This window comes from Microtus oregoni, unplaced genomic scaffold (assembly GCF_018167655.1).
Source record: "Microtus oregoni isolate MIOR12 unplaced genomic scaffold, Mior012 000036F_ref0000092, whole genome shotgun sequence".
Taxonomy (NCBI): Eukaryota; Metazoa; Chordata; class Mammalia; order Rodentia; family Cricetidae; genus Microtus; species Microtus oregoni.
This window is the reverse complement of record NW_024543095.1, coordinates 22,979,919-22,994,421: the sequence shown is the minus strand read 5'-3', so window position 1 is coordinate 22,994,421 and position 14,503 is coordinate 22,979,919. Positions and strand designations below refer to the sequence as shown.

General features: G+C 34.2%; 1 protein-coding gene across 2 annotated transcripts in view; it reads right to left on the bottom strand.

Annotated features, from left to right (window-relative positions):
• Nipbl (NIPBL cohesin loading factor) overlaps window positions 1-14,503 on the bottom strand; it is a 158,828-nt gene that overhangs the window by 33,676 nt on the left and 110,649 nt on the right. For both annotated transcript variants that reach the window (XM_041631035.1, XM_041631036.1), the window contains exons 17-28: window positions 12,749-12,980; window positions 11,465-11,616; window positions 10,922-11,002; window positions 9,913-10,013; window positions 7,873-8,011; window positions 5,989-6,071; window positions 5,332-5,464; window positions 4,605-4,748; window positions 2,282-2,371; window positions 1,229-1,443; window positions 1,016-1,118; window positions 53-151 (exon numbers count right to left, since the gene is read on the bottom strand). In XM_041631035.1, the coding sequence (XP_041486969.1) occupies window positions 53-151; window positions 1,016-1,118; window positions 1,229-1,443; window positions 2,282-2,371; window positions 4,605-4,748; window positions 5,332-5,464; window positions 5,989-6,071; window positions 7,873-8,011; window positions 9,913-10,013; window positions 10,922-11,002; window positions 11,465-11,616; window positions 12,749-12,980 (1,572 nt within the window). The remainder of the gene's footprint in view (window positions 1-52; window positions 152-1,015; window positions 1,119-1,228; window positions 1,444-2,281; window positions 2,372-4,604; window positions 4,749-5,331; window positions 5,465-5,988; window positions 6,072-7,872; window positions 8,012-9,912; window positions 10,014-10,921; window positions 11,003-11,464; window positions 11,617-12,748; window positions 12,981-14,503) is intronic.

Below are 14,503 nucleotides of genomic sequence, written 5' to 3'. Positions count from 1 at the left end.
TTCAATATTCAAATTTGAATAAAAAAGCAGGAAATATTATTTTTGCTCTTACCCTTGCTAGAATACTGGGGTCTACAGCAACAACCTCAGATAAACACTTCATGGCTTTTGTTCGAACGGCAATTGCATTTTCACCAAGAACTCGTAGTATCTGCCAGGCAAAATTAACATTCTCATAAATTTTAAAATACATAAAATTTAATGAAATATAGCACGAATATATATAAGAACACAATCTATAACTTGCTACCTTTTGTTTTTTATGTGTAAGTCAAGTTATACATCATCTTACTCATCCAAAAATCTTTTCTTTTTTTCCACAAAGACAGGGTTTCTCTGTGTAGCTTTGGAGCCTGTCCTGGAACTCTCTCGGTAGCCCAGGCTGGCCTTGAACTCACAGAGATCTGCCTGCATCTGTTTCCTAAGTGCTGGGATTAAAGGCCTGTGCCATCACTGCCTGGCTCTAGTCCAAAATCTTTTTTTTTTTTTTTTTTTTTTGGTTTTTTGAGACAGGGTTTCTCTGTGGTTTTGGAGCCTGTCCTGGAACTAGCTCTTGTAGACCAGGCTGGTCTCGAACTCACAGAGATCTGCCTGCCTCTGCCTCCCGAGTGCTGGGATTAAAGGCGTGTGCCACCACCGCCCGGCTACTAGTCCAAAATCTTAACAGAGACCAGTATACATGGAAAAGCACTCTATATTTTGGGGTCTTTACCTCAGTATTCTCAGTTAAACATACTGCTGCATATATATTTAAGAACATCAAGCTCCACTAAATCTATGTGTAACTAAGACAGTATTATCAAAGACTTTATAACTGAACAATTTTCATGTCAAACAAGCATGTCTATTTGTTTGTACAAGAAGAATCAGTTTGTGGATGGTAAGCATAGCTAAAGACATGCAAACAACATGGAATAGAGACAAATGCTGCTTTCACAATGAACACAAACTGTGCACGATCTCCAAAAGTAACTAGAATAAAAAAAAAATCAATCAGAACAATCAATCAATTTACCTGCGTCAAATAAATATCAAAGCTCTGGGCAAACGGCCTCATAGAGGCCAAGTATCGGACAATCAAGCACGCATCATCATAGTCCACAGTATCTGAGTTCATCCTACAACAAAAAGCACTGCAGTTTTAAATGTTCTTTGTAAATGAATATTTACAACACACACACACACACACACACACACACACAATTTTTTTTCTCTCTCTGTATCTTACTTTAATGTGCTGAACTGAGATGGTGTGGTTTTGATAATGCTTCTAAGGAACTTTTTCCGGTTTTCAGCTCGATGCATTATTTGACCAGTTGTCTCAATTTCTTTTGCATGATGTGCCCCATCAGAGGATTCTTCATCTTTTTGTGATTTCATTGCTTTTTCTGTTTCCAGAGTTGTGTCACGAAACCACTGGGCTATATAGAATTTACGAGAAAACTGGAAAGACATTAGATAGGTTTGAGCTCATGTAATTAGTAACATTTTAAATCAGGAATAGAAGTTCTAAGTTTTTTTTTTTTTTAAAGCAAACTCTTGGACAGAAGCAGATGTAAAGACAGAAATATCCTGGATTACAGGATTTTCCCTTTTTTACATTTAACTAAAAATTTAACTGTTAATGTAAAACACTGACAATAAAAATAGCTACATTAAATAGAGTACTACTATCAACTACTTAAAGTAGGACATTTCATATAGTTCAGTAGATTTGGTAAGACCACTAGAAAAGTTTAGAATAGATGGTGTGAAGGTAAAAGACTTTCATCTGTTTCCAACTCTTGTCTTATCTGTGCAAAAATATGCAAGTTTTAAATACATTAAAACATTCAGCACTGAAGCACTCTGTGCATTTGTTCCATACCCACAGACTGGAAATCTACTAGGTAGTTAAAATAATACAGAGGTTATTGTAACTTTTTCATTTCACTATTTAGAAAAATTGAAAATACTCCATTATGTGCATAGTGTTATTTACAAACTTATGCCAAGACTATAAAACATACAAATTGTATACAGTTTGTTATATTCCAGATATGCTACTTAATATACATTTTCAAAGAACTGTATGTATGCATATATATGAACTTGACAGCTTCTTTGTATGCTAACAGGTCACCTTCACCATCAGGAGGTCTATATTCAATTTTAGGATTAGCCTAGACTTGAAGATAATCTATAAAAATATTTCCAAATATTTCTCTTATTTTCTTTCCCTCTAATGCCCCACCTTACTTTTTGAAGATAATTTAAATTTAAAAAGCAAAATGAATCTCACCACCAGTGAAGGGTCAGTCTCAGTGTTCTCATCCAAATAATCCAGCAATGCCTTTTGCAATTGTTGGATTTCATCTTCTCCTCCAGAAACCTAAACCAAAAACAATAATCACAAGATTATTGGTAACTTATTTGCCTGTTACTGATCCTCCCACCCATTTCTAAAACAGTGTTGTACCAGGGCTCACTTCAAGTTTGGAAACCTCGGCCCAGCCTCCCAAATGATAGTCACAGATATGTGACTACTAAAGTACTGGTGTGCGTTAATAAATAGTGTAGATGTGAATGGAAGCCTAGCGGGGGAACAAGCCAGGAAGAAGGAAAGAAAGTATACTCATTATATAGAAACAAAAAGTATGGTTTTTCAAAAACACGCTGATAGCTAAGTTTGGCTTTATAAGCTATTTGCTATCTTAAAGAGTTGGGAAGTGGTTGATATAAATATCAGAAGTAAATATCATCACAAAAACACCCTATTCAGCTCTGTACCTAATTTACATTTACAACTGCTAATTTTTTTCTTTTTTTCTGGAGACAGGATTCACATATCACAGCACTGTCTTGAACTCATTGTGTATTTTGTATTTATGAATATATACCAAAGTTTTGATCTAGTAAATAAGAATGTTAACAGCTGTGATAATATGCATCATACATTTCAGGTAGCTTTATAATTACTGTGGAAATAATACTTTAGGCATAGAAAGGGAGAGAATTTATAGGTTCTGGGAATTTAACTGAGTTTGCTTAGCATGGATTCTGAGGACCTGAGTTCAGATCTCCATGCTTTTATGACACTTTGTCGCTGAGCTATCTCCCCAGTACTATTTCCATCATTCTTTCAGACTTTATTTCATGATGTAATAGGTACTTTAAAGACAGCTTTTACTTTCAGTGTCTCATATGTGGGGTCATTTATTTCTTCAAAGAATCCTAGTCCTTTAACTAATAATGATAAGATAGAGAATGACTGAAAACAAAACAAAACAAAAAGAAAAAAACCTGAACTAACTTTCTGGCATCCACATGCATGTGCAGACATGCACCTATGCATCCATGTGCACACACATTAGCAAGTACACACACCATAAACACAACACATACCTACTCCCCTGCCCCACACCCAAAAAAGAATATAGGGAACATGTCAAAAAAGGCACAAAGGCTAGCTTCAAAAGGCATCTCACTAGTCAAATGTAAGGACAATTTGACCATTAAAATAATGATGATGGGTTAGAGAAATGGCTTAGTGATTAAAAGTGCTTACTACTCTATAGGTTAAAAGTGCTTACTGCTCTATCAGAGGACTGGAGTTCGGATCCCAGTACCCACATTCAGTAGCTCACAAATGTCTGAAACTCCAGCTCCAAGGGATCCAATGGACCCTTCTGGTTTCCATGGACACCTGCACACACACGTACACATATACACACTCACACAAATAAATGAAATAAAACAAATCTTCAAATAAAAAGGCCGGGCGGTGGTGGCGCACGCCTTTAATCCCAGCACTCGGGAGGCAGAGGCAGGTGGATCTCTGTGAGTTCGAGACCAGCCTGGTCTACAAGAGCTAATTCCAGGACAGGCTCCAAAACCACAGAGAAACCCTGTCTCGAAAAACCAAAAAAAAAAAAAAAACAAAAAACAAAAAAAAACCCTTCAAATAAAAAAGATGGCAATAGATTATACTCTTAGTATTATATTCATTAGTAATATAGTAATATTAAATTTTTGCTTTTGATAGTGTATTACAAATATTTATGTGCCAATTCTTATTTGTACAAATATACACCACACAACAGCACTCAAAATTTAGCACTAATTACAATCTGATGGGTTTGTTAAATCACTGACTACTCCACTCCTAGGGTTCTGGATTCAGTGAATCCAGAGAAGGACCTAAAATTTTATCTTAAGGATTAGTTCCTGAGGACATTATGAATACAAGACTAGCTGGGACTATAGTGAGAGCTTATCACATTCAGGACCAAATAACAAAACAAATTTTCCTTGAATCTACAAAATCTACTCTTATAAGGCAAGAACATGTAGGGCTAGATGACACAGTTCAGGTGGTAGAATGTTTGCCTAGAATGCACAAAGCCTTGGGTTCCTAGCACTTCTTAAAATGGGTCTAGTGTGACACATGCCTGTAATATCCAGCACTTGGGAAAATCAGGAATTCAAGGTCATCCTTGACTATAAACTACACAGCAACTTTGAAAGAAAGCTGGATAACATTAGACCCTGTTTTGTTCCCCCACACCAAAAGCAACCAAATATCCAACTATTTGTATATTAATTTAAGTTCTCTATTTTAATACCTGCTTTAAAATTCTTTCTATAGACCCTTGGTCCATCTTGCTGGTAACAGCATCTTTTCTCAGTCGTGCAGCAACAGTTCCAAGGTAATCAAGAGACGCCACTCTTAAAGCCATTTCTGTTGACTTATTACTAAACTGATGAACCTAAAGTTCAAAGATGGGATATCACTGAATAAGAATTTAATAAGATTCTGTTGTCTACAAATCATTATAGTTTCAGAATAGTAGTATTACTTTTTTAAGTTAATAAAAAGTTGCATTTTAAAGTTTTGTAGCAACTTATATTGCACAACTTCAAATATACTTTAAAATGAAAAGAGATCACTGTATTTCCATTTTTATTCTATACTATGAGACTTAAAAGGTGCCATATAATTTTAGAAATAATCTTAAAAAAATGACAAAATGTTTGCATTAGTCTGTTTCATGCTTTCAAACAGTTAACTCATTACTGATATTTTAAACCAATGACATAACAAGTCCAAGCCCCACCCAAACCATCTCAAAAAGCATTGCCATTATATGTAATGAAATGAAAGTGCTAAAATGTACAATTTTGTTTTCTACAGGTATCAATGATAAAATGTACAATTATACACATGCAAAAATAGATGCAATGTTCATGTTTCCTTACACATTTTTAAAGAATTCATCATCTGTGAATCAGAGTACATCCTCATTATGTTGTCTTCTAGTAATTAATAATCTTTAAATGCTATACTCTTACCAACAGTCTCCCTAACAAACTAAGGAGTAGTTCAGCAGCTGGCCACTCGGGCTTATTGACTGTTGAAAGAAGGTCTTGAACAAAATTTTCAAAAAGTGGTCTGTAATCTTCTTCACCTTGCTTACTACCACATCTAGTCAAAAAGAAAGAAAATCCCAAAAAAAAACAAAAAAGATGTTAATTTATATAATGCTTGCAATTTTGTTAAGTACAGATTCCTCCATGGTATATGAGAGTACATTAAATAAAATGATGTATAAATAAATATATTTCTATAATTGTCTTTTCCATCAATTATAAAGTATATTAACTGATATTATTCTCTGAAAGTTACAACAACTCTGAAGAAATGAATTTTTCTATAGTTAGCATTAATTCTCATGAAGCCTGAGTAACATCTTTCCATAACTTTCCTTTACAAGCAGAGTGCCTCAAAATTTTGTAAAGAAAATTCTAGAAATCCAACAATCCAGTACTAAAACTTGGGAGTCTACTGGAAGCAAATTCACACATTTTTAGATTTTTAATTCTCTTCCTCATTTTAAAGATCAGGTGTATCTGAGGTTCCAGTTATGGCAGGAAACGTGATCAGTCTTCTTTCTATATTGACCACTCCACACTATGGAAAATAAAAACCACATCATTGATCTTACTCACTTTTTAAGGAAGATGGAAAGAAAGTTTTGGGCTGTTCTCATAGCTGTTTCATATGAATTAGTAATGACAACATCCTGGTCAACCTACAGTGAGAAAAACAACTTTATAAAGATAGAAGAAACAATGAATAAATGAGGCCAGCTGCTATTGGTATGCTATTATTGAAGAGAGTATTTACGTATTTAAGATACTATTTTTTACAAAATAGGACAAGCCAGTTGGCATATTAAACACATTTTTAAAAATTATAAAAATATGGAAACAGTGGTAATTAATTTAAGTTTATTAAAGCAATCAGAAATGTATTAATACTTAATCAGTAGTTGTATATCATAATCCATACTGGAAAAAGAAGAAATGGAGTCAAAGTACAAAACTATTTTTCAGAATTGGAAATATATAGTTCAGTGTTAGAATATGTGCCAGTACAACCAGCTAAAACAGATAAATATTTCAACCGAAGAATATTCTAACTTCAAAGTTTATGAAGCCACTACAATGTAAACAAAAATTTGAAACTTTCAGTAGAAATTAAAAGATTAAGATAAAAAAAAGACATAAAAAGTCAGTCTACAGCTGAAGAAACTCAGTGGTAAACATAGAAAAAGGAGTTACATCAGTAATATTAAGCAGAAAAAAAACAAATGAGCACAGTAGTATTTTATAGTAACTAGAATCAGTAAAATCAGAATGCAGGAATGCAAATGGGACTATCACTTAAGTGAAAATATGGACAGCCTCAGTGAAGTAAATGCTTTTATACTATAACAATTCTGCTTCCAAGGACCTTATAAAAAGATTCTTCTTTTTTTTTTTTTTTTTTTTTTTTTGGTTTTTTCGAGACAGGGTTTCTCTGTGGCTTTGGAGCCTGTCCTGGAACTAGCTCTGTAGACCAGAGATCCACCCACCTCTGCCTCCTGAGTGCTGGGATTAAAGGCGTGCGCCACCACTGCCCGGCTATAAAAAGATTCTTAACATTAAACTCTGATGGAACTGTTGTGTGTCAATCTCAAGGAAAAACAAATCTGACAAAAACTGTCAGCTAAAAAAATTAGCCATGAATTCATGTCATTATAATTTATGCATAAATTGTAAAACAAAATAACCATATTCAAATCTATATATAAAATAGAAATAAACATACTTATGATAATAGTCACCAATGGAAAAGGAAGGTTAGACTAATCTAATCTAGAAAGGAGAAAAACAGTATTTTGTACTACATTTATTTTGTTTATTTTGTGTGGAACATACACATACACACACACTCTATACTATAGATAGACAACTCTTGTTTCTTTGGAATTGTCGTTGAAGTAAAACTATATAATCTAGAACTGGGCATTGTGACACACACTTTAATCATAGCACATGAGGGGTAAAGATCTTTGTGATTTTGAGGCCAGCCTGGTCTATAGAGTGAGCTCCAAGACAGTCAGCGCTACACTGTAAAACCCATCTCAAGAACAAAACAAAATAAAACAAATAAAGCCTTCAGTATACTAAAAATAAGTATCAATAGACTGTATAAAACAAAAGCAAACCTTAGCTGCCACTCAGAGAACATTAAATTATTTTCCATGTCAATTCCATACTAAATTATATGTATGCACACATAGACACCTAACTCTGATATTCCCCTTGACATTCATTTCTCAACTGAGTTTTACAAGCTGGTGTAACAAGCCTGTTAGGTATTGTTGATTTACGTGCTTCATAATGCCCAGAGAAGAGTTGGAACCAGAACTTACTATAATGATCTACAACCCAAACCCCAATCATGAACCCCTAGATAAGAATTTCGGTTTTAGAAGAATTACAGAAAGTATAGGTGTTACCAATCCTTAATGTACATACAAAGTTATAAAATAAATATTTCCTTACTTTTTTGTTTGAGTCTTCTTCTGAATTAGGGTCCTTCTCTGTTGATGGTAAGTGAACTACACACTGAATAAGTTGTAAAACTAGTGCTGTAACCATCTGAATATACATAGGTTCTCCATCCACATCACTACTATTTAACCTTTAATGAAGAAGGAACAATTTAAATCAGAGTTAAAAATAGTCACATTTTACATGTTTCATTACGACTCGAAAGTTTCAATATGCTTTTTTTTATCGTGCATTACTGCTTTATGACAGTTGAGTATATTTCTGAAATAGTTTGAAAAAAAAAACACCAAATAATGCCTATTCATGAGGAAAAACAGTATTTAATATAAAATTTTCTATTTTTATGCATCACAGATAAAAAGTTAAAATGAATAATTATTGAAGAAGTTAGAACAATAAAAGTCTGAGGTTTCTAAATGCCAATGTATTCTGGTCTACACCTGCTGAGTAGGATAGTTAACTGGTATTAAAATCACCTACATGAGCCGGGCGATGGTGGCGCACGCCTTTAATCCCAGCACTCGGGAGGCAGAGGTAGGCGGATCTCTGTGAGTTCGAGACCAGCCTGGTCTAGAGAGCTAGTTCCAGGACAGGCTCCAAAGCCACAGAGAAACCCTGTCTCGAAAAAACAAAAAAAAAAAAACAAACAAACAAAAAAAATAAAATCACCTACATGGACGTGTATATTTGTGTGTGAAATAATAGTGTCTCACTTTAAAGTAATGTGTGTGCCTGCTATCATAGACCTGGCATTTAGAGGACAACTTTCAGGGAATCAGTTCTCGCCTTCCGACATGTGAGGTTCCAGGGTTTGAATTCAGGCCATCATGTTTGGTTGCAAAAGTCTTTACCTACTGAGGCATCTAGTTCATTATCTGTACTAGAGTATGAGGACTGAAACACGATTATATAAGATCAATTTCCAAGTGTTTGCTTCTACAAATATTGTAGAAGTGCAATAATTCATCTGCATGTTGATCGGTTTTCTTCAGTTGAACAGATGTTTATCAATGCACCCTTAGTTCAAACTACATAAAAACAAAAATAATTATTTTACAGGACCAACCCCAAAATAACCCTACATACCAGGGTCAATGCACTAATCACTAGGAATTATATAACTGATGATAACCTATGATAACAGGCAATAAAGTTGATTACAGCAGTGAGTTTATAAATGTCTGTAGTGAATAAACAGCATTTAATCAGTCTGTTCTGTGCAACTCTCAATTTAAAATAATTATTTTTATGTGTACTGGTATTGGTGTTTTGCCTGAATGTACATCTGTGTATTACGTACATATCTGATGTTCACAGAGGCTTTCTTTTTATATTTAGGGGTGTTCTATGTGCATGTATATGTGTGTACCATGTGCATGGCTGGTGTATCCTCTAGGGCCAGAGTTACAGACAGTTGTAAACTGTCATGTGGGTGCTGGGAATCAAACATGCAATCCTTCCTGGAAGAGTAGCCAATGCTGAGCTATCACTCCAGCCCTTCTATATTGCTCTTAAAGCCATCTTTTAGCTTCCTAAAATTATTGAATAGTTAAATACTGTCTAAAAGATTAAGCCTAACTTTATTATCATAGTTCCTAAAATCTTTTAAAACTGTCTGAAGTCTTTTGAACCACATTTCTCATGCTTTTCATGTAGCACATTTTGACCTCTAGTGCTTAGAAACAGTTTTGACTGTCACAACTGAAAGGGGAGGTTTCTATGGGGTTAGATATGAGCCTAAGCATTATGGAAAGCACAGAACAGCCCGGGCATGAAGACATTAACTGGTCCAAATGTTACCAGTGTTTGAACTGCCACAGATCTTTTTATTTCAGATCAATGAATTTCTTTAAGTCTCCCAAATTATGCTGTATTTTTTCATAAATCTAAGCTATCTATGTAGTTCTGATTGAAGTAGTTTTTTCCTATAACCATTAAAAAAATAAACCAGACAGAAGTGGTAAGGAATAAATATATAGCAGTTAGAACATAACAAAATTCTCCATTGTAGTTAAATTCTACTATAGTTACCTGAAATTCCTTAAACTTCTCTTGCTAGTTGGTAATCTTGCAAGTGAAGTAAAAATTTCTTCCAATATTAACTGCCTATGCTTTTCATATCTTGAGAATACCTGTTTAGTAATTATAAAATTATAAATTAAACTTACTAAGGCAGAAAAAATAAAAATAGTATGAAATTAGGACAATATTTTATCTGAAGGAAAACTGAAGTAGGCATGTTACTCAGAATGAAAATGTTTTCAACATGTTAAACAGTAATGTACATGAGCAAGGAAGTCAGGACCGCGAGGGGTGCGTCCACCTACGGAGACAGTGGAACCGATCTAATGGGAGCTCACCAAGGCCAGCTGGACTGGGTCTGAATGAGCATGTGATCAAACCAGACTCTCTGAATGTGGCTGACAGTGAGGGTGGACTGAGAAGCCAATGATGACACTGGATTTTGAATCTACTGCATGTACTGGCTTTTTGGGAGCCTAGTCTGTTTGGAGGCACAACTTCCTAGACCTGGATGGAGAGGGGGGCCTTGGACTTCCCACAAGGCAGGGCACCCTGACTTCTCTTAGGACTGGAGAGCGAGGGGGAGGGGGAGGGGGAGGGAAAAGGGAGGATGGGAGGAGGTGGAAATGTTAAATAAATAAAATTTAAAAAGTAATGATCTAAAGAAATGTATTCAAATTTTGTTATTAATTACCAAAGTGAGGGAGTATAAAGTTTTGTTTTGAGGGATATGATACTTTGGGTAGAGAAGTAAGACAAGATTTAAGATTTTAAATAATTCTGGTTTTTACAATAATTTTAAAAAGAAAAAAATTTAAATTCAAGGAAAGCATGATCAGTGAAATTAAATCCTGTTAATAAAATATAGTAAGACTAAAATAGTATTTATTATGAAAAAAATCTAATGGAAAACAAGAAAAAAATAAATCCAATATCATAATTTTTGGAAGTTTGGACCAAGTGATGAAACTCTTACTTCATTTGTGGGTAACTGAAATTACAAATTGATTATACTTACTGCAGTGACTAACTTAATAGCACACAATTGTAGTTCACTGACATTTTCCACAAAAAAAGGTGTTATTCCCATTGATGAAACCTGAAAAATCCAAGATTAATTGTTTAGTATGTTTCTCGTTGACTTCAGTAACATTGTACCCTACACTACATTCTAACAGCCACACCTCAGTAACATTGTACCCTACTACATTCTAACAGCCACACCTCAGTAACATTGTACCCTACTGAAGGAATTAAAGGAACAAAAGTAATTTTGTTTTCATGGATGAAAATATCACAAATTCTTAAACATGAACTTATTTTTTGTAGAATTAGAGTTTGGAATTTATGTAGTATTCTTTTCTCTTCAGCTCAGGTAGGTACTTCCTTTAAAATGCTGCAGAATCTCTATTTCTTTAATTTACACATAAAATACTCTGAATGGGTAAGTTGAACAGAGTGTTGGTATTACTACCGAGTGAAGAAGAGTATACTAGACTAAGATTTTTCTCACGCCTAGAAGTGTTCAAAATGTTTAAAAACAAACAAACAAAAAACTTACCTGAAGAATTGTTGTGTCTGTAAGAAGCTGTATCTCTAGCAGTTCTGATAAGCTACTAACAATGTCACAAACTTTGTTATAAAGCATTACTATTACTCTCTGCTTATGAGTAGAACATTTAGCCCGCTTGGCCTTCGAACTTAATAATCCTCCTAAAATAAAAGAGGATTCAAGATAGGAAAAGTATTATTAACTTTTTGCACTCTTCCATGGAGGTTACAGCACTATCTTCTAAATTAAGACAACACAAACATTTCAGGGTGCCTCATAAACATACAGTGAAGCCTCTACAGATGAGTGTTGATTAACAGAGGAATTATTTCTTAGTGGTACTGTAGTGGAACATCCTTTAACAAATGTCTGGTAAACTACAGTGGCTACTATACAGATTTTTCTTTTTTTCCCCCCTTCATTCAAACTAGATAGTAAGATTATATTTTTCATTTAAATTACCTGGCATTATTACACAAGTAATCAAATGAACTATATGAATATTTAACTACTGTACTGATCATATAGTACAGGTTATGGAGCTATATATATGGAGAATATCTTAAATCAATTCATTTTGCAAGTAAGCATTATTTTGAACTAAATTAGAAGGGATTTTCTCTAATTAGGAACAATTACTTCAATTATAAATAAATACTGGTTGAATATCTCTTATTCAAAAGTTTTTCAGATTTTTGGAATATTTGTATAGATTTTACCACTTGAATATTCCTAATCTAAAAATCATAAATCCCTCCCCCCCAAATCCAAAGCTTTTTGTATTTCATGCTCATCCTTAAAAAAGTTTTTAAAGATTTACATTTAATTTATGTGTATATATGTATATGCTATGTGTTTGGGAGCCCATAGAAGTCAAAAGAGGGTGTTGGATCCCATGGAGCTGGAGTTATAGGTGGTTGTGAGTTGCCAAGTGTAGGTCCTGGGAACCAAATTCAAGTTCTATAGAAAGCACTCTGAACTGCTGAGTCATTTCTCTAGCCCCTCAAAGAGTTTTCAAAGCATTTTGGATTTTCAACCTATAGATGTTAAAGTAATGTAACAGTTATTAAGCTTTTATATTCTAGTCAAAAGTCAAAGTCAATTATGTATTGTATGTGCATAATCTCTGAATTTGGGAGCCAATTAAAATCACTGGTTTCTGATTCACCTAGCACTGAAAATTTACAATGGATAATTCTGGTAGTGTGGGGGAAAAAAGGAAAAAGAAAAAGAAAAAACAAAACCAAAACCCAAAACAGCAACCAAGCTATCAGTACAAAAAAGAAAACTAACCTCCATGCGGATCTAATCTGTAAACAGGGTCATACTGGGGATAGAGTGTATTCTGTAAGTGAAATTTAGTGTACTGTATAACTCTTTCAATTACATCTTCAATGTACACAGCTTTCGGCATGTTAGGAGATGTCATGATGTTGATAGTGGTAAGACAAGCATCTGCTGATTTGGTAACTCTCTCCATAATAAGGTCTCTCCACAATCTTTCTTCTTCTTCAGTATCATTATTCTATAAAACAGACCATTGTTAGTGAAGTGGGAATAAAATACCTATAGTTCACAATATTAAAAAACAGATATATGACTTTCAATGGTAGGAGAACAACCTGAAATAGTATCTAGAACTTTTATTAAGACTATTCTAAAAAAATGTCTGGAATAAAGTACAAATAATGTTATCACTTTAGCCAAGATTAAAACAATGGTTTGTGAGATAAAATTTCATTCTACAGCCCATGCTGGCCTAGAGTTTTCCAGGCTAGCCCTGAATTTGAAGCAGTCCACCTGCCTCTGTTTCCTGAGTGCTAGGATTATATGCATGAATCACCAGGCCTTATTTAGGCAAGATATTTTTGTATTCTGTTTTTGTTGTTGTTTCAACATTTTCAAACACAATCTACTTTTCTTCCTATCTCACCACTAGAAGATACTCCAACAACAAGGTTCTTGTCACCTTTATCTTCTTTGTGTTTCATCCAGATTTAACATTTTAATTTAAACTATAATGAATGTAAATTATTTTTGTGACTCGGGTATAAACACAATAGTTAAACTTTACATGAGAACAAAGGAAGAATTTACAAATGAAGAGCTTTTACTAAAAAAAATAGCAAAACGTTACTGACTTAATTACTGCTAATATCTGTTTTTGTTTGTATCCTGCTTGGAGACAAGGTCTCACTATATATCTCTGGCAGGCCTGAAACTTGCTATGCTGTATAGGCTGGTTTTGAGCTGCCCCCGAGTGCTACGGTTATAGTCAAATTTGTTTTTTAAGCACTATTTTCTGAAACATATTGAAAAGTAAATATACACAGATCAGTGGTATAGCTCTAGGTAGAACTATGTACTCGGTTCAACTCCAATCTCCAGAACTTCTCTCTTCCATCTGCAAATGAAAAAGCTAAAGGTGGGAATGGCAGTGCTTGCCTGTAACTCTAGTTCTTGGTAAATTAAAATGGGAAGATGGTGTACTTAAGGCAAATCTGGGCTACGCAGCAAGTTCTAGTCCTGTCTGGGCTATATATCAAGATTCAAAACTAATGTCTCAAAAACATAAGAGTAGAGATACACAGAGTATTTATGACCTAACATTTTCTAAAATGGATAATTTAAAATTGACATAAGTCTTCCTTTTATTTTAGACATTAAAATTATGATGGAGTAATGCTTTAGGCTTCCTGCTAGAGTGTAAATCCTAACATATTCTTCTTGTAAATGAAATACAATCTTTATATTATAGGATTACTTGAGAGCCTCACACATGTGATTTGTACTCTCTGTCACTGAGTTTATACTTCAATCCTAGAATGCAGCCTCCACGGTATTCATTAAAATTTGTAGGTGAAGTGTCTAAGAGACTTGTAAACTTAATTATGGAATACATTGGCACCTGAGGTTTCTCTAAGCTTCTCTTCTCATTCTTCCCTTGCTCCACATGCCTTGATCAAAACCTGGTTAGAGAGGCAGCTCAGGGGATACCTTCATTTCCCACAAATACCCTATACTTATCACACACACTCTGTCTTACTC